Consider the following 20752-nt stretch of genomic DNA (forward strand, 5'->3'; position numbering starts at 1 on the left):
CCAATGCAAGCAATGTCACTACCAATCACAGTATGGCAATTGTAGCTTTCTCCTGGGGAGGGGTAACTGGCCAAAAGAAGGTTGTAGTTAGTCCAGACCTCCCAGTGGATTGTTTGTTGGGCAATGATTTGGAGTCGTCACAATGGTCAAAAGTGGAGCACCGGACTCACATGGAAATGTTAGGTTTGCCAGCACATGTGTTCGCTGTGACTAGGTCACAGGTCAGGAAATGCCCCACTGAACAGGTGCTGGATCCTGGAACAACGGACCAGACACCTCCCAAGAAAAAGAGCAGTAGGGTTAAGGCTGCGCCTTCCCCCTTGCCCCAGGTCGAGGATCAAGTCTCAGAGGAGGCTGACCTACAGGAATTGAGGGAAACTGAGCCTCGGGAGTTCGAACTTGATCAAGTTGAATTCTTGGGCTCAGGGGGACCCTCAAGGGAAGACCTGGGGAAGGACCAGTTAGACTGCCCTTCTCTTGAACCCCTCAGACAGCAGGCTGCTGCTGAGGCTGCTGGGAACGCCACAGGTACCCACAAGGTATACTGGGAAGATGGACTCCTGTACACTGAGTCAAGAGACCCCAAGCCTGGCATGACCAGGAGGCTGGTCGTCCCCTTGTCTCAGCGTGGTTTCCTACTTACCTTGGCCCACGAGATTCCCTTAGCAGGTCACTTAGGCCAGACGAAAACGTGGGACAGGCTTGTCTCGCACTTTCACTGGCCTCACATGAATGAAGATACCAAGGAGTTTTGCCGCTCCTGTGTCACTTGCCAAGCCAGTGGTAAGTCAGGTGGCACGACAAAGGCCCCCCTTATACCAATGCCTGTGGTGGGGGTGCCCTTTGAACGGGTGGGGATCGACATCGTCGGTCCCATGGAACCACCAACAGCATCAGGGCACAAGTTTATACTGGTGGTAGTGGATCATGCCACCAGGTACCCTGAAGCTATTCCCCTTAGGACCACTACAGCACCTGTTGTGGCAAGAGCCCTAGTTGGAGTATTCTCCAGAGTGGGCTTCCCAAGGAGGTCGTCTCCGACAGAGGTGCAAACTTTATGTCGAGCTACTTAACTGCTATGTGGAAGGAATGTGGTGTCAACTACAAGTTCACTACACCCTATCATCCACAATGCAATGGGCTTGTTGAGAGATTCAACAGGACCCTAAAAGGGATGATTCATGGACTACCGGAAAAGCTTCGGCGTAGATGGGACGTCCTGATCCCCTGCCTCTTGTTCGCCTACAGAGAAGTCCCACAGAAGGGGGTTGGCTACAGCCCTTTTGAACTTTTGTACGGGCATCCTGTAAGAGGACCCCTGTGTTTGGTGAAGGAAGGATGGGAGAGACCTCTCAAAAAGCCGGCAACCAACATAGTGGACTATGTGCTCGGCCTCCGCTCGCGGATGGCTGAATACATGGAGAAGGCATCCGAAAACCTTAAGGCCAGCCAAGAACTCCAAAAAACTTGGCATGACCAAAAGGCTGTCTTGACTGTTTACCAGCCCGGACAGAAGGTGTGGGTGTTGGAGCCAGTGGCCCCAGCAGCACTCAAGGACAAATGGTCCGGGCCCCACACCATCCTGGAGAAGAAGGGAGAGGTCACCTACCTGGTCGACCTGGGAACTCCCCGGAGCCCCCACCCGGTGCTTCATGTCAACAGGCTAAAAGCATATGTCGACAGGAAGGACATGAGTTTGCTCATGGCCCTAGATGAGGGACAGGAAGAGGAGAGTGACCCTCTCCCCGACCTGCTCACTCAGAATCCTGACGATGGCTCGGTAGATGGTGTTGTCTTTTGTGGCAGCCTCTCCGAACATCAACAGAGCGACTGTAAACAGGTTCTTCAGTCGTTCCGACATCTGTTTTCTCTGACACCCAGTCAGACCGATTGGTGCACCCATGAGGTCGACACTGGTGACAGCTTGCCCGTAAAGAGTAAAATCTACAGGCAGCCTGATCACGTTAGAGACTGCATCAAAAGTGAAGTGCAGAAAATGTTGGAGCTGGGAGTCATTGAACCCTCGGATAGCCCTTGGGCTAGTCCCGTAGTTCTAGTGCCGAAACCTCACACCCAGGGTGGTAAGAGAGAGATGAGGTTCTGCGTAGACTACAGGGGTCTCAATGCAGTCACTAAGACTGACGCCCACCCAATACCAAGGGCAGACGAGCTTATTGATAGGCTGGCTTCGGCCAACTACTTAAGTACGTTTGACCTGACAGCTGGGTATTGGCAAATCAGGTTAGCTGAGGACGCCAAGCCTAAAACGGCATTTTCAACCCCTGGTGGGCATTATCAGTTCGTGGTGATGCCCTTTGGTCTGAAAAATGCACCTGCCACCTTCCAACGGTTGGTGAATCACGTCCTTACTGGGCTGGATGACTTCTGTGCGGCGTATCTTGACGATATTGCTGTCTTTAGCTCCACCTGGGAGGATCACCTGGTCCACCTGCGGAAGACATTGGAGGCGCTGCAAGCAGCAGGCCTCACTATCAAGGCCACCAAGTGCCAGATAGGGCAGACACAGGTTGTATACCTGGGCCACCTTGTAGGTGGAGGTCAGGTTCAGCCACTGGAGAGCAAGATACAGTCAATCAGGGACTGGGCTCCTCCAACCACCCAGACTCAGGTTCGAGCTTTCTTGGGCCTGACTGGTTACTATAGGAAGTTTGTCAGGAACTATGGTTCCATCGTGACACCATTAAATGAACTGACAAGTAAGAAAATGCCAAAAAAGGTTCAGTGGACAGCGAGCTGTCAAAAAGCATTCGATGACCTAAAGCAGGCCATGTGCACGGCGCCTATCCTCAAGAGTCCGGACTACTCCAAACCATTCATTGTCCAAACAGATGCTTCTGAGTTCGGTGTGGGAGCTGTTCTTTCTCAACTGAATTTTGATGGTCAAGACCAGCCCATTGCTTTCATAAGCAGAAGGCTGACCCCTAGAGAGAAGAATTGGTCAGCTATCGAGAGGGAGGCCTTTGCTGTGGTTTGGGCCCTGAAGAAGCTGAGGCCATACTTGTTTGGCACTCACTTCAAGATTCAGACCGACCATAAGCCCCTCTTGTGGCTAAATCAGATGAAGGGTGAAAACCCCAAACTGCTTAGGTGGTCCATTTCCCTACAGGGGATGGACTTCACAGTGGAACATAGACCTGGTACTGATCATGGCAATGCCGATGGGCTCTCCAGATATTTCCACTTAGAACAAGAAGACTTACCTGGTCAAGGTTAGCTAGTTGTTCCGACGTTTGGGGGGGGGTCATGTAGGAGAGTAGGGTCTGCAATCCTATGATCACCCAGATTTTTTGCTTTTGTTTCACTGGTTTACGACTTTCTCTGGCTGTGGGCCTGCCAATCAGACCCACAGCCTGGCTGTTCTCTTTCTAAATTACAACATGTACCCTAGGTGCATTTACCAATCGGTACTGGGCCACCTTATCAGACCCTGTAACTCAGGGCATAGGTGTACCCAGGGCCGCCAGGGGCTGCAGCATGTATTATGCCACCCCTGGCTGGCCTCCTAAATTTGGGACAACTGGCTGCATGACAGCTGGGGCAAAGTCGTGTAATCACCCTTTGCTTTAGGTATAGTAGCTCTATATCTAACCATCCAATGGACACCCGAGTTCCTATCAGTCACTCCTATGGCAGGCCTTGACAATCCTGAAGGCAGAGTGCATGGGCTCGTGTGAACTGTGTTCTGGCCCGAGCCGAGCCGGTTGCAGCTTGCGGAGAAAAGACCCAATGGCTGTTCCATGATAACGCGTGCCACATCGGTAACTTCGGTGTCGCGTTATCAAGACATGTCGAGTAAGGTGTCATACGAATCGGGATGCTGCCCTCTCACCAACTCTGGCGACGAGGTTAGCATTCCGCCCTTCTAGAGGGACACGACATGTACGTAACTGTGAACCCCGGTTAAAGTTAACGAAAGCCTCAGCTCCACAAAATGGATGCTGCCACCACAGACACGAGTCTGACCTCCTGCTGCTGGGAGTCCTTCCAGCGAGGAGCACTTGGACAAAGGGTTTCCTGTCGAGGGCGGTGTTCGCACCGTCCCAGACAGGGTTTGTGTATTCTGGGTAGGTAGGGCTTTTGCGAGAAGGTGACTGCGGAGTGGCACCCCGGTGCTCACTACGCATCTGCCGGTTAGAACCAGTTCCAGGGGCGACAGCCCTGGCCTGGGGAAAGTCCGGCAGGGGAGAGGGGTGTAACTACCCCCCTTCCTGGTCCCACCCTTAGGGCAGGACCTAGTCATGTAACCGCCCCTTTCTTTAGGATAAAGGCCGGAGCGGGGACCCTTCCAAATTAGATCATCTTTGAATCAAGAATACTTTCTACGAAAGGACTTCAAGACTCTTCTCAAGATTTCTCCCTTGTGGCTAAGGAGTAGTCACCCTGCATCAGCGGGCACCATCTAAGAACTCTGCGGTTTGCTGTAAGTCCTTCCTCAAGGAATCCGACGGCCCAGCTCGACGAGAACCGGCTTCCCTGGCACCTCTGACCTCTACCCACGTCATCAGCTCAGCTGTGATCTGTGGGTGCGACGAGACCTCGAGGGACCGGCCATCATCAGAACCTGCACGCTCTTAAAAACCAGCGCGACCATCGAGGTAACTCTCTGGTGAGTGCTCTGGGGTCCGAGAAGCCCCGACCCTGAGCCGCTCCAGCACCGAAGTGCAGTCTCCCAGCATCTCCACGATCTGCGTGGGGCCCTTCTGCTCGCTGCTCAGCACGTTGTCTGGTCACTAGCCGCTGGCTTGTGTCCTTCTGTGACGACATCCGAGAATCATCACTGCCGGTCTGGTTGCTCCAGACTGGCCCTTGCTTCCATCTTTTCGAGAAGCACCCCGGACCCTCCTGGTCCACTCAAGACGCCGACAGCGACATCCGTCGTGGGACAGCTCGCACCTCCACCGTGGTCGCCGACAACGCCTCCTGGTCCGTGAGACTGCAGAGCCTAGCGTCGCCCACTCACCTGGTCGAGGTGACGGCCAACCGGTGCCTTCCTGGTACCCTCTGACTACTGGCTAGTAGTACGAACTTGGTCCCCTCTGCTTTCAGGTTTTATCAATCTCCGATCCAGGCTTGGATCTCTACGAACTATTCAGCACTGGTCGCCGGCCAGCAACTCCTTTTCTTCCGGCTCCTGGCTCGTCAGCGAAGACCCCGACGCCTGTAAGACTTGTGCAGCCGCAGCCCTCGTGGCTAGGTAACTTGGCATTTCAGTGCCTGCATAGCCCCCTTACTCTAGGGTCCCGAGTCCCTCGCTTCCGACTTGCCTTAACCTTTCCGTGTCCTCGGACACTTGTTTTAACTGTGCACTTAAAGTATTTGCTAAAGAGATTTGGTTTGTGCTAAGTACCCTGTCCTCATAAAGAGTACAGGGCTGTTGTGATTCTTAATAAATATACTGTTTATTTTCATAACACTTGTGTGGTGTCCTTTCACTGGGTGTTCAAGGGGTACCTGTGTGGTAAACAGCTGGCTTAACACGCCCTCTCGAGTCTTTAGCCTTAGACTGCTCGTATCCACGCTACTAGGATAGCTGGTCTATAGGTTGACTTACAACCAAACACCATAAGGGTCGTTGGAACGATACATAGCGGTCGCTAGAATAGCGAACGTTGCATATCGGGCCAACTTCTCACACACTCCTCCCCCACAAAGCAACAGACTCATCTTCTTGGGTTAGGACGTAGCAAATTTACTTCACATGAAACAAGATGGTATAATAACCACTGTAAACAAATAACATTACACAATAGTAAATATCGCAAAATACACATCAAACCCTAACACAGCATCGCCCATATCCTATTTACATCAGTACAGAAAGACCAGGTGAGAAACTGACACATCAAACATTTCTGACAACTCCAGAGACCACATAGCACATTTGTCCCTGCCGGGCATCCCATGACTTTTGGTAATGCTCCACATAATCTCGGGGGTACCCGAGGTAGGGCTAGAAGTGTAGTGCCACCCGCAGATCAGCCCTCCTTCCAATCAGCTTCACCCCGGAATAGCTTCTCCTGAAGGAGGTGGCCAACTGGGCAACTTAGTGCCCTCTAGCATTAGTATTATTACACAGCACACGGCTATGATAGGCTCCAATGTGGACATGTTGGAGTGGGCAGGTGGCAAACATTCAGTACAGCGCCCGCAGCACATCAGGGGACAAAGAAGGGTCACTGGGGGCTAGCTCACTTTTAAAGGGTTCTACTCTCCCCCTCCCCTCTGTCGCACAACTCATGACCACTTCCGGTCATGACACACTTCCTCCACTTCCTTGTCCCCCACCCCTCCACGGTGGAGCGACTAATGACGCCCACCTGCAAATGGCCGATGGGCTCATGACCAGAAGTGTGTACGTCTGGCTTCTATCAAGAGCTGAGTGAGTCTGTGCTTCACTGAGCACTAAATGAGTGAACAAATCTGGAATACACCAAGAGCTAAGTGAGTGGGGGCTCTATCAGGACCCTGGGATTACTGGGTTTACCAAGAGCTCTGTGACTCTGGCCATTACATGAAGTCCTGAGTGAGCCAAGACTGCAGTAAGAGAGGGGAGAGAGGCTTAGCATTTGAACACTTTAGCGCTAGTGTTTGACCGAGCCAGGGACATTGTAAACCCCTAATACTCCCTTTACAAAAGGCACAGTGCTGGTTATTGGACATTGGCCATACTTGAGTATTTTTCTTTCTTGTCTTTGAGAAATATTTATCTCTCAATACAAAAACAAATCATCTGTGAATACGGCATCTACATCACCTACAAAAGCTTTACTACCATATATTTCAGAGCCATTCTCAACAACCCCTTAGCTTGCAATAAAGATTTAATTAAAGAGAAAAACCTTCTCTCAGACTATCAAACTCAATAGAGTACATGACATGTCACTGAAGCAGCAATGAAACCCATATGGGAGGATATCAAAACCACTGTTAACTCAGATGGAATAGCGGCGATTCTCCTATTTGATCTCTTGTTGGCTTTTGATACCATTTTTCAATATATATATATACATATATATATATATATATATATATATATATATATATATATATATATATATATATATATATATATATATATATATATATATATGTTTTATATGTGGTATTTATATTTTGGAAACCCAAGGCAAAAAGCACCAGAGCACTGCATAAGGTCAAAGGCAAAGACATTGTCAAGTGTGATTGGAGGAGTAGCTAGTTTCTAAGAGTGAAAGAGGACTATTACTGTATCATGATGTGGTATTCTTTAAAGAGGTGTGTCCTCAGGTCTTTCCTAAATTTGAGGAAGATTAGGGCAGCATTGATAGATATGGAGGACGTTGTTCTAGATCCATAGTGCATAGATGGAGAAGGCCTGTTACCTTGTATATTTCACTTCTTCATCTCCAATCTGATGGTGATGGCTGAAAGCAGTTGGGCAGAGAGCAATTGGAAATAGTGAGCTTGCCAGCTGGATGGACAGGGGTGCCAGTTGTGATTGCGCCTGGTTTTAAAGATGGCCTGGGCTGCAACGGGAGTTCTATGTCTGTTTGCGAGTTTCATGAGGGCGGAGGTTATTTCTTCAGGTCCTTGATGAGGTGCAAAATATAGAATATCTTTGGAGGAGTGGCCATTGTGGAACCTGAGAAGCCAATGACCATGGCCTGGTCACCACCCCTTTACTAGAGTACAATGGTTCTCCTCAGAAGGCCACTGCAGCTTGCACCACCCGCTGCTCGTGCCAGCAGTGCCAATTAAAGCACCTGCGTTTAAGTGTGACATTTCAGACTATTTGAGGCCGCCAAAACTATAAAGAGTGGTTTGTGCCGCAGGTATTTGCTGTTTTTATTGTATATTAAATTAATAAATGACTGTTGTATTGTTCCATTCTAAATAACACAAGCAGTGCCACCATATGGCAGCTGTCATAAGTGCCGGTGTTGGCACTGGAAACCACCGGCTCAAATTAAGCACTGCTACCACTCAGGAATTTTATTTCTGCGTGTAGTTGGTGGCTGCATGGATTTGTTGTGCTTCTGTCAGGCAATATATGTCTGTTGTGTGTTTATGTGGGGATGTAGCTGTTTGTGTGTAACTACGCGTTTATCTGTAGAGTTGTATGTGTCTTAGAAATTCTATTCCACAATCCTATTTCTGTGTTGAGCTGTTTGTGTATAAATATGTGTCAGTGATAAATGTTTGCATCAGTGTATATATATATACAAACACACATATATATATATATATATATATAGAGAGAGAGAGAGAGAGAGCTATATATATATATAGCTATATATATATATATATATATATATATATATATATATATATATATATATATATATATATATATATATAGAGCTATATATATAAATATACAAATTTAACTGTTGTATTACAATGTATGCTTGCAGCCGGTTGGTGTTAACTTGTTGCTATGTGTGTACTTCTACGTATAGAGATAGGTGGAAGGAATTGTCTGGGCTCTAGGTTTTGGTTTGTGTTATTATACATTCTGAATGTTAGTGGACTTCTGGTATGTCAGTTTTTATTCTTCCATAATTTCCAACACTCCATACTCCCCTGTTTCGCATAGTTTTCCTGTAAACCGTGGCGGACAAAGGCAGACATAGTTGTAGTGATACTGCTGGCAGAGTCCTCCGTTGTGACAGGGATTAACCTTACATGGATTTAGATCTAGGGGAAATAGAAACAACTTGTAAGTCACATAGACAGTGCACGAAGCAAAAGTAATTTACTGACACCTTTTTATAAAGGGTGGTTGGCCAAATGGAGCTAGTTGGAGTTTACAAAAGGCTGTGGCCACTGGAAGGTATTTCGAAATTTGAAGAGAGCCCTAGTCCAGAGATGAGTGAAATAATTTAGAAGGAGTAAGTGGAGATCATAGTGTTTGGAAGTTTAAAAGGAGCTTATAATGTAATAACCTCTCCCGACTTCAGGGGTTTACATCTTCAAACTCCATCAACTGTACACAGATGTATGTGACAACACAGAGCTTCATGCCTGTAAACAGCGGCAGCTACACATGGGTCAAAATTTAGATGATGAGTTCTAGTTGCATTGGCGGAAACAGACGAAAGTAATCTTTTTGAACTACAGATACAAAATCATACATTATAAATTCTCAACCGGATTTTCTTTTAACGCCCTGAAATTACACAAAGCTGCCCCTCCCCTAATAGAAACTCTGATTGCATTCTCCGCTCACACTCGACTGCAGACGTCTTACATTTAGCTTGGAATTACCCTGTGAACCATACATTTTGGAAGGATACAGATGATATTATAACCAATATTACTGATAGATGAAATAAATTGGGTCCATTGAAGGCGCCATTTGGTTATGTGTCCAAAACCCCACGTAGTAACAGGAAGCTGACTTATATGCTTCTACTCTAAGCAGAAAGCAGGATAGCAGTAGGCGGGACTCAATGTTCCCCACCCACCATGACTATTTCGTTAAAGGATGCTGCCAACTGTGAGTGCTTAAATGACTCATAGAATTAGGAACCCCCCCCCCAGCAGACTCTGCTAAGAATCTCGACCTCATAGTGGGCAGAAACTGTTCAATAAAAGACATGGGGGCATAGCGCCACAAAGCATCACTTTTACCGACACTCCGTTGGTGCTCAGTGGCGTTGTGAAACTTGAGGGGGCCCCCTGCAAAGTACATGGTGGCCCAACATACTCCGAATCCAGTCAGGAACTCTGAGGCCAGGGCCCACCACCTATGCACAGGGGGCCCCGTAGAGCCTGGGGGCACCTCCACACTGTGGGGGCTATTGTTCCGCTACTGGTGCCACTATACCCTGCTCCATATTTACAAAGCGGTACAAAAGGGGGTGGTGATGGACGGAGCATCTGAATGAATCAAACTCTCACACCCAGTCAAAAGATCTGGGTTTAATCCATGACCGTTCTTTAGCCCACTCTGCCACCCCAGTTCAGACATGGCTATATGCAAATCAGTCTGACCCTGTGCCTCATGGGAACAGTCCAGCCCGAACTGCCAAGCCATGTCTTCCCTGGACCAGAAACAAGCTTCCGAGGACCGGTTTCTGGCATTCCAGCCGTCTTCAGCCCGGCTTGCTTGAATCCAGTGGCAAAGTGAGCAAGGGACTCACGTCTGAGCATACCCTGCCACACTTATGGCGGCCAAAAGCGGTACAAAAGGGGGTGGTGATGGACGGAGCATCTGATTCAATCAAACACTCACACCCAGTCAAAAGATCTGGGTTTAATCCAGCCGTCTTCAGTCACTGGATTCAAGCAAGCCGGGCTGAAGACGGCTGGAATGCCAGAAACCGGTCCTCGGAAGCTTGTTTCCGGTCCAGGGAAGACATGGCTTGGCAGTTCGGGCTGGACTGTTCCCATGAGACACAGGGTCAGACTGATTTGCATATAGCCATGTCTGAACTGGGGTGGCAGAGTGGGCTAAAGAATGGTGATGGATTAAACCCAGATCTTTTGACTGGGTGTGAGTGTTTGATTGATTCAGATGCTCCGTCCATCACCACCCCCTTTTGTACTGCTTTTGGCCGCCATAAGTGTGGCAGGGTATGCTCAGACGTGAGTCCCTTGCTCACTTTGCCACTGGATTCAAGCAAGCCGGGCTGAAGACGGCTGGAATGCCAGAAACTGTTCCTCGGAAGCTTGTTTCCGGTCCAGGGAAGACATGGCTTGGAAGTTCGGGCTGGACTGTTCCCATGAGGCACAGGGTCAGACTGATTTGCATATAGCCATGTCTGAACTGGGGTGGCAGAGTGGGCTAAAGAACGGTGATGGATTAAACCCAGATCTTTTGACTGGGTGTGAGTGTTTGATTGATTCAGATGCTCCGTCCATCACCACCCCCTTTTGTACTCCATATTTACAAAGCGGCACTAATCCACTTAGAGTGGCTTAACGCATCACTCTACGTGAAAGAGGCGTGCAATGGGTATTGCTTTGGGTGTTTCAGTGCAAAACCCACTGCATTTTGACGGTTCCCCAGATTTACAAAGATGTGTAAATTTGAAGCAGCGCCAAAAACTAACACCAGTGAAAAGCAATCGTTAGAGTGGCACAACAAGAAGAAATACTTTTATTTCTCATTGCTATTTGCTCTTTCTATGTATGTTGCAATCTGCAGCACACATATGTTATGTTATATGTTGTATTGTATTGTATTGTAAGGGGAATTTGTAAAGCGCGCTGACACCATGGGTTTCCTGGCGCTATGTTATGTTATAATCCATTTATATCGCGCACAGATACTCAAGAGTGTTCCGGCGCGGGTGGTGAGCGTGACAGTGGAGATTCTGGGATTAAATTGGTTTATTAAAAAGTAGGTTCTTTAGTTGCTTCTTGAACAGACTAGTATCCTGAGTATTCTGAAGCTCCACGGGTAGCAAGTTCCAGGCTTCTGCTGCTTTGACAGAAAGGGAGTAACCCCCCAGACGAGTCCTGCGGAAGCGAGGGACTACTACCAATCTCTGACCGACAGAGCGCAAAGTTCTGCGAGGGACATGGAAGGCAAAGCGCCTCCTAAGATTAGCCAGCTCTAGTCCATGCAAGGCTCTATGAGCCAGAGTAAGGTCTTTGAACTGAACTCTGTGGGCTACAGGGAGCCAGTGGAGATCCCGCAGAAGCTGTTTCACACTTGTTCTTCCTGGAATGTCCAGCAGAAGCCTGGCTGCCGCATTCTGTATTGTCTGCAGTTTTTTTAAGCAGGTAGCCCGGTATGCCAATGTATGACCAGATCAGAGAATGGGCCACCATTTCCTTGGCTGGCCTGGGTAACAGAGGGAGAAACTTTCTGAGAGATTTGAGTGTGCCGAATTATACCCCAGCAAGCCTCTTAACCTAAGGTCCTCCACAAACCATACCCCCAAGTTCTTGGCAGGGTTACCCACTGAATTGGGCATAGGGTACTCTGAGGGCCACAGAGTCTCCCTGAAAGATGGGGGGAAGGATCCATTTAACAGGACCTCCGAATTGTCCTCGTTGAACTTCAGCTGCGCTAGTGCAAGCCATTTAAAAAACGGTAGAAAGACAGTTATGAGCTGTTTCAGGGGAAAAGTCGTTTTCCCTCCAAGTAAAGAGGAGCTGGGTATCGTCTGCATAGGCTATGATCTTGGCTCCCAGCTCCTCTGCAAGATAAATCAGGGGAGTGATATAGATATTAAAAAGCAGAGGACTCAGAGTAGGGCCCTGTAGAACTCCTATGGACACCCTTCTGGGGGCCGACGAGAATGGTGGCAGCCAAACCTGCTGGGTGCGATCCTCTAAGAAGGATTTAAGCCAATCTCAGGCGCGTCCAAACACTCCAATGTTTGAAAGACCGGCAAGTGGTTGTTGATGGGGGACGTATCAAAGGCGGCAGAAAGGTCTAATAAAAACAGAGCTGCTCTGCCATCTCCGTCCATGCGCACCCTTATAGCCTTAGAAGGAGCAAAACACCATTAAAGATTGCTTTTGTGCAGGAAGGTCTCCCTTCCTGCACAAAAGCAATCATTAATTAATGCTGATTTGTTACTTCTATATGTACTGCATTCTGCAGCTGCGCCATTTCCTAGAAAATATACCCCCAAGTGACCACAGTCTCTGCATCCTACCATGGTGTTCTCCACGTATGCCATAAAATCTTCCACTGGATTCCCTTAGCGGCGCATTAAACAGTCACTCAGGCTCTGATAACCATTGGATCCTGGTGCCTAAGCAGACATTTTTTAAACGTCTGTGTCACTCACACCCTTGGAGCAATCCACTTCACTGAACTATTGTATTTGCAAAATAGAATCTCTTTATTTGCTGCAGCCAGGATTCTACGGTTATTATAGCACTTCATCTCCCTTAGCCCCCGTGCCAATCTTGCTAGATTTGACAGACGTTTCTTTTCTGGCAGCATACCATTGGAAAACCCTTTCTCTGCATCCATGCCTTACCACAGACTTTTGTCTTTTAAAAAAGTGCTGAACACCTGCCTATTCTGAAGCCTTTGCAGGCCTGTCGAATCACTCGGTTCTGTTGCTACCTTCCAGCTCAGTCTTTCATCCAATAATATTACCTTTCCAAGCACCAGGACAACCTTTGTGGGGTGAGACAATGCTACATAAATACACATTACATAACATAACTTAGCAGAAACTTGTGTATCTGTGGTGTCGATTAGAAATCGACCAAAAGGTGTTTGAGGTCCTTCAAGGGTATGTTTAGCCTGTAAAAGTGGATAGCCACTTGTTTCCTTGAATAAAATTATAAGAACTCTTCTTGTTGACATAGACTTAGGCTACTGCCATTGCTCATGCATCTTGAACCACTGAAAATCATGGGGCATATTTACAAGCCCTCACCGCCTACAGAGCGTCACTTTTTATGAAGCTCCGGTGGTCAGCGCCATTTTTCATATTTACTAAAATCAAGTGCAGCTGTGCCCTCAAAATGCTTTTAGTACATTAATACTATAATAGAAAAGGTGCACAGTTGACAAGATCCTAGTTATAAAGGAGTCTTCTGGGTATTTCAGCAGTTATCCTCCTTTTACATCGGCTTAGTGATGCCAAAGGAATCTGGGTCTGATCCTTTTCTAAGAGGGTGTTTTCCGGGTGGAAATCTGAAAATATGCTGTGCTAAGTTGCATTTAGTACAGCCATCAGACAGGTACTAGATTTCCACTCTACCATGGGCCCTGTCTCCTCTGTGGTAAGGTTGGACCAAGATTGGTGGCATCAAAGATAAGACTGTCTTTGTCTCGGTGGGAATATGCCAGTCCTCTATCTATCCCCAGCTGGCTCAATAGCTCTGATGGGTTGTTACTACTGACTTGTTTAAGATTCTCAACCTCTGGTCAGTATATAGTGGTTATGTCATATGCATTTCTTTAGATAACATCTATATTGTTGGCAGCCAATTCTTTGTCTCCTTAGAGTAGTGCAAAAGAGTAATTACATTCAAAGACATGAGTATGGCCATTTATTAAATTCACAAATATAGCAAGCTCTTCACTCAAAGTCATCTGTTGCCAGTCAAATTGGTGGAATAGCTGCTTCCAGCCAACATTCATTTAAGAAGGCCACTGATTGGTCATCAAAGAGACCCAGGCACCTTATTTACAGTCCCCATGAAGAGTAGCTCTGTCAGGAAGGGCTCTCCTGCCTGGTAAACGCCACAGTGTGTCAGAATCCAATAGGAACCCTTCTTTAAATACCTCCTGGATGGTCAAGGGAAAGGGCTCCTTTAAGGAGGTTCTCAGATTATTGTAAGCAACTATACCTTCTGACATAAATATTGCGTCCTAACTATCGTGTACAATAACATCATGCCACTGCAGCAATCGTTTTGCAAAATGTATTTAGTGCACAATATTTCTATTGGACAATATTTTGATTATGATGCTCTGGTACCATACCTCAACAGAGATTCACTGGAGTGGCAAATTCTTGTACGCATTTCCCATCAATGGATTTTCAAGGTACTGCACCAGTGGGAAAATGACAGAGGGTCCAAGTGATCATGGTGGCCCATCAATGGTTCTTTATGTTTTGTTTCTCTGACAAATTTGGTCTAATCCATATTTATGGTTCACGGTCCTTTTTAGGGGGATGCAATGTTCCAGTTAATAGGCTGGATTCTTAATCTCCCCCTTTCTCTGATGGCAGACTAGTGCCTGAATAGTTCATGGTCCCCAGTGCCCCGCCAAGAATACTCTACAGATTGCTCAAGCCGTCATGAGTTTTTCCAGTAGATGGCAACACTAGAGATTTTTATTTTTCTTCAAGCAAGTTATTTCCTGTCTTTGTCCTGGGGGTAGTAACTTGTTATTTGTCTCATACTTGGATATTTCAGGTATTAAAGTTGATTGATATAAATCTTACTTATTCCCTATTAAAATCTCATAGAAACTGACAATCAATGGTACCTGCTTTAGAATGTGGAGGTCCAGTTGCCATTTGAGGGGTTCATCGCCTGCACTCTTCACTTAGGAGAGCCCACATTTTTGCTATTTGGATGTGGTTTATTTCAGTTCTGACTTATAAAGCCTTTAAAACAATGTCAACGGGGCGTGGCCAAGATGGCGGAGTGAGTGGTCGCACTCGCCGTGAGCTCCTCCGAGCCTGTGCCCATAAGCCGCCGAAAACACGCTCGTCTCCCCACACGTTGCTACCAATCGGCAACGGGAGGTAAGGGGACCCCTGTGTCTCGGTTACAGGAGACAAAGAGACCTGCGGCTGCTAGCGGAGGGCTCCAGAGACTGTGCCAAGAACGGAAGCAGCCCGGGACGCGGGCCGGAGGCGGAGCCGGACTCGCCTCGCGCTGGTGGCTGAGCCCCGAGGGGGTTTTGGAGCTGAGGAGCCTACCCAGCGGCCAAGGCTGCGCATACCTGGTCCCGCGGGTGTCCCTGGCGAGCCGATCCGACCGACCCCCGGAGGCGGTGGAGCTGAGGTGCTGGCCCCGGAGTCGGGCACTACGTGAGGCCGGGGTCGCGGCCTACACGCCGGAATCAAACGGCGCTGAGAGACATCCTCGGCCTGCCTCGTTCCACTGGAGGTGCCGGAAGGGTGTCGAGCAGTGTCCCGGTGGGGGCGAGTTGCCCTGATGGTGTGGTGGGGGCCTTGAGGAGTTGGCTGAACACCGAGACGCCGCTGGAAGGGTGTCATCACGCAACGCCGCGGCTGCGGCCTACGCCCCCGGCTCCGTTCCGGGGACGGCTGGAGCGGGCAGACCTCATGCACTGACACGGATGGGTGCATTTCGCTCTCCTCCCATTGTTGGTGACCCTATCCGCTGAGCTGACACCCAAGCAATTGGGCCTGGAGAGGGCCCTGAATCGACGCAGCCTACCTGGAGAGCTCTCTCTCGGACTCGCCGGGGGTGTGGAGGCAGATCGCACATAGAGCGAGGACTGACCTGTCCCCCCTGCGCGGCCGCGGCGAGGGTGGGGACGTGTTGCCTACGCCTGGCCTAGAGACTTGGTGGTTCCCTGGGCGTCGTGCCTTGTTCAGAGGCGACCCTCACCACAGGGAGAGAGACACTGTAGGCGACTGCCTTGCGCGCTGGGTACCCAGGAGCTCAGAGGAGCTTAGGCCTACAATACCGTCTGTGAAGGTGCAGGGCGTGGTGCTAGCCCGGAATCTGGATTAGAGAGCCCAACGGGCAGCTGGACATTGGGGTGACTGACACACGGTCTGTGTCGAAGAGCCTCGAGGGGTGCTGGGCAGTGGCCCGGGCCGGTCCGCTGGTACTCCGGTGACAAGGAAGGAGGACACGGCTGCTCAGAGACGCTACAGGCTACCAAGGAAAGCGCCATCTCACACAGGATGGCCGGTAACAAAGGGAACAGGAAGGGGGATCGTACTCTGCCGGACATGTTGAGCAGAAGCAACGCGAAACAAGATAGGGGGCAGCAATCCCCGGGCCAACCAAGCAGCTCCCAGGGGGCGGGCGGAGGGGAGCCACCGGTCACCAGGTCCTTCCTGGAGTCTCTTTTCAGCTCCCTACAAGAGGATTTTCAGGCGCTGAAGCAGGAGGTGGCGGGAGAGGTCCGAGAGGTGCGGAGGGAAGTTGACGGCCTGGGTGAGAGAGTAACCACAGTAGAAGAAGCCGGTCACGCCAGAGACTAAGAGATTGCGCAGCTCCAGCAGGAGGTGATACGGCTGCGGGACCAGCCGATCGATCTTCAGTCCCATGCGGAGGACTTAGAAACCCGATCCAGGAGAAACAACATTCGAGTCCGGGGCGTACCTTCTGGAGAAGAAGGGGAAGACGTGGCTGGTTATCTGAGAGACCTGTTCAGAGAGATATTGGATGAACCGGCCGACTTTCCTGTCCGGATAGATAGGGCGCATAGAGTGGGCCTACGGCGCCGGTCTGCGGCACCTCCCCCCGATATCCTGGCCTTCCTGCCGAACTACCCTCTGAGGGAACGAATCCTTCGCGAAGCTCGATCCAAGCCGTCCCTGGAGTTTAGAGGTGTTCGGGTGGCACTCTTCCAAGACTTATCAGCGGTCACACTGCAGAAACGTAAAGCCTTTAAAATAGCGACTGACTTCCTACGGGAACATGACACCCAGTACTCCTGGGGCCACCCCTTCCGCCACATTTTCCGCTGGAATGGGACCTTGCATCTGCTGCGCTCGCTTTAGGACACCTGCGGGGTGCTGGGGATCACCGCAACAGATGAGGATGCCCCCACCCCACGCCGTCGTCGCATCACTAGGGATGGGTGGCAGTCGGTCCCTGGTCGCCGGCCTTCCACCTCCTCTACAAGACCGGACTCGCCTACTATTCGGGCGGAAATGGACAGCGCAGTGCGAGGAGTGGCCAGAGACACGGCTACTGGTGAGGTAGTGCTGGCAGCTTGAGAGGAACTCCGGGGGGAGATCGACATCGCTTCAACTATGATGCAGGTTCGGGGGCCCGGGGGGGGGGGGGGACGGGTGGGTACGTGGTGGCTGGACGTCCACTTCTGTAACTCTCCACAGACTTGTCCGTACCGGACCGGACTGGGACATTGGACCTATTGGCGTTCAAGGGGGAGACCTTGCATAAAGTGGCGGAACAGAAAGGGAGGCTCCTAGCTTATAGGGTCAAGGCCGGGGTTTGGTGTTTACAGTGAGCTCGATCTACAGTCCCAATGACCACCAGGAGCGGTTTCTTCACTCGGCCTTGGTGGACATTACGGCCACCTCGGATAGACACATAATCATTGGTGGAGACCTGAATGTGGTTTTTGATTCGTCTATAGACAGATCGGCGCAGCGATCCCCCCAAACGGGAGAGATCTCGCAAATGGGCAAGTCCCATATGGGCGACCTTGATCTACACGATCTGTGGCGCCGTCTTCACCCCAACGCTCGGGCCTACTCCTACTATTCGCACGCCCATAAAACCTACGCGAGACTGGATCATCTTTTAGTCACAGGACCGGTCTACGACCTTGCCACGGCCTCGGAAATAGGGGTTCTATCACTTTCAGATCACGCTCCTGTCTCGGGTACTTTTCAGCTGCCACCGGTGATTCCTCCACGGAGGGTGTGGCACCTTCGGGACACGCTTTTACATAAAAAGACAGTGGTACAACAGGTACGGGAAGCAATTCGCGACTACTTGCAGCACAATGACAATGACGACACTTCTCGGGCGACACAGTGGGCCGCACTGAAAATGGGGCTCCGGGGTGAGTTTATTGCCGTCTCCTCAGCGGAGAATAAGGAACGGCAATGCGTGAGAGATGACCTTACAAGTAAGGTCCGTGAGCTGGAACAGGTGCATCAAAGAACTGGGGCCCCCAGGGTCTGGAAGCAACTTAAGGCAGCTCGGAAGTCTCTATCGGCTTTAGATATGGACAGGGTGGAATACGCGGCGTTGCGCCTGAGGCATGCACACTACACAGGGGGAGACAAATGTGGTCGGCTCCTGGCGAATAAACTTCGTGTAGCGCACCAACAACACCGGGTGAAGGAGCTCACGATTGCCGCCGGAGTGACGGTCCAGGACGACAGCCAGATAGCAGACGGTTTTCGCCGCTACTATGCCGATTTATATGCAGGCGCGACCCCCTCAGCGCAAGCGGAGACAGACTACCTGGGCTCAGTGGACCTCCCCTCCCTTACTTCGGAGCAGGCGGAATACTTAGAACGGGACATTCGAAGTGAGGAGGTGATCGCAGCTATCTCTCGGCTTAAGCACGGGAAGGTCCCGGGCCCTGACGGATACACCCCCCTTTTCTATAAGACGTTTTGCCATGAGCTGGCGCCGCTTCTGGTGCACCTATTTAACTCGTTCTCGGAGCCGGGAGCTATCCCTCCGGATACGCTCCAAGCCACGGTATCGGTTATCCCCAAACCAGGAAAGGACCGGTCTCAATGCGGATCATACCGGCCAATTTCCCTATTGAATGTGGACCTTAAGCTCAACACGGGGATATTGGCGGTGCGTGTGGCACCTCACCTGCCGGGATTGGTGGATCCAGATCAGGCGGGGTTCGTCCCTGGGAGGAAAACGGTAGATAATACTAAGAGAGTGGTCCATATCCTGGAGAAGGCCTCCCGAATCCCTGGGGAGCGGATGCTGCTGTCGGTTGACGCGTAGAAAGCCTAGAGAAGGTCCTGTCCAAGGTGGGCATAGGGGAGAAATTCCGCACCCTGGTATTCAATTGTTATAGATTCCCGTCCGCGGTGGTGCGGCTGAATGGCTATAGCTCCCAAAAGTTTGCGATAGAGTGAGGCACTCGACAGGGGTGCCCGCTGTCACCACTGCTCTTCGCTCTCTACATGGAGCCGCTCGCCCAGAGGATTCGTCTGAACCCGGACGCCATCGGAGTGCGGATGGGGAGGTATACTCATACCATCAGCCTCTACGCGGACGATGTGATATTAACACTCGAAGACCCGAAAAGGAACTCCCCGCCTGTATTGCCGAACTGGAGGACTTTGCCACGGTGGCGGTTGTCATTGTACAGACCCAAAGCTAATTATGTAAATGGCGAAATAGTCCACGTTCGCCGTCTGTCTTGGTTGGGTGGAAGAACAAAAGACATAGGGGGTGACATTGTAGTCGTAAACTTCAGGGACAGAAAGGCGGTCCAATATATTTTGAGCTGGCCCTATGGTAATGAAAACAGCTGCATAGTGCCACGCCCACTGACTTATTTCTACCCAAGATCCACTGTATTTCCCCCCCAACACTTAAACAACAATATCCCCTTTAATGTCCACATTTCAAACATGGAAACAGCTAAGAACCCCGCCTACCTGCATCAATTAGCTCCACCTCCTGTGATGCATGGGTGGAACATTCTACCAACTAGTCATAATTTAGGAGGGAATGGAAAAATGTCCCACCTTTTCCCATTCACTCCCTTAGAACTATCAAACAGGTTTGAGGCATTCAGTGGACTGGAGGAGTGCGATTGATGTTCAAAGAGTATGGAAGATAACAGGGGTATTGAAATTGTTTCATGTATTTTGGGATGTACTGAGGAAAAAGGATTTAGTAGCCCAAAACTAGGTTCATGCACTGTTGTAATATGTGATGAAATACTTAGTAGATTGCCTGTTGCTCTACCTGTAGCGTCTCCAGGGGCAAATGAGGGTTCATTTTTGTTATCGTTTTCCTCATGTCAAAAAAGTAGAGATTCCGGGGGGAATGAAAATGTGCCACGTACTTTGGAATATCATCATGAAAGAAAAGATAATAGCTGCCCTAAGGTGGATTTATGCCCCATTTTCATAGGTGCTGATGATGTAAATAGGGGTTTGCCAGTTGCTTTACCCGTTGTGCCCCACAATCTGAAAAAGGGACCTCCCTTGTTTAATCTTGTATCATGGAACATTGCAGGGGTACGTGCGAAGCTAAGCGACCCTGACTGGAATATATACATGAACACCTTTGACATCTGTGTATTGCAGGAAACATGGGCTACAGTACAAATGCACAGGGTTGGTTACAAAACCTACCAGATAGAGGCTGTGCCATCCCGAAGAGGTCGTGCATCTGGAGGCTTATTAGTATGGGTCAATGTTTCCATTAAATTAGGTATTAAAATGATTAACACTGACTCTCCAGACATTCTTTGTCTGGAAGTAACGACAGTGGATAACAGGGTGTTCTATCTTCTTAATGTATATAACAGTCCTCAGTCTTCCCACAAGGAATCCTCATGCATAGGGAAGTTAGAGTCATTTATGGATACACTAAAAACGGAGGCAAGTGTTATCCTATGTGGAGATTTGAATTGTAATTTCGAACC

The 20752-nt window shown here is 49.6% G+C and overlaps 1 protein-coding gene across 1 annotated transcript in view; it reads right to left on the reverse strand.

Annotated features, from left to right (window-relative positions):
- The window catches only part of LOC147683399 (coagulation factor X-like), a 214253-nt gene that overhangs the window by 91109 nt on the left and 102392 nt on the right, over positions 1 to 20752 (reverse strand). The window contains exon 5 of the mRNA XM_086943818.1: positions 8584 to 8697. Within this exon, the coding sequence (XP_086799944.1) occupies positions 8584 to 8697 (114 nt within the window). The remainder of the gene's footprint in view (positions 1 to 8583; positions 8698 to 20752) is intronic.

This window comes from Lissotriton vulgaris, chromosome 11, assembly GCF_964263255.1.
Source record: "Lissotriton vulgaris chromosome 11, aLisVul1.2, whole genome shotgun sequence".
In the NCBI taxonomy this organism is placed as follows: domain Eukaryota; kingdom Metazoa; phylum Chordata; class Amphibia; order Caudata; family Salamandridae; genus Lissotriton; species Lissotriton vulgaris.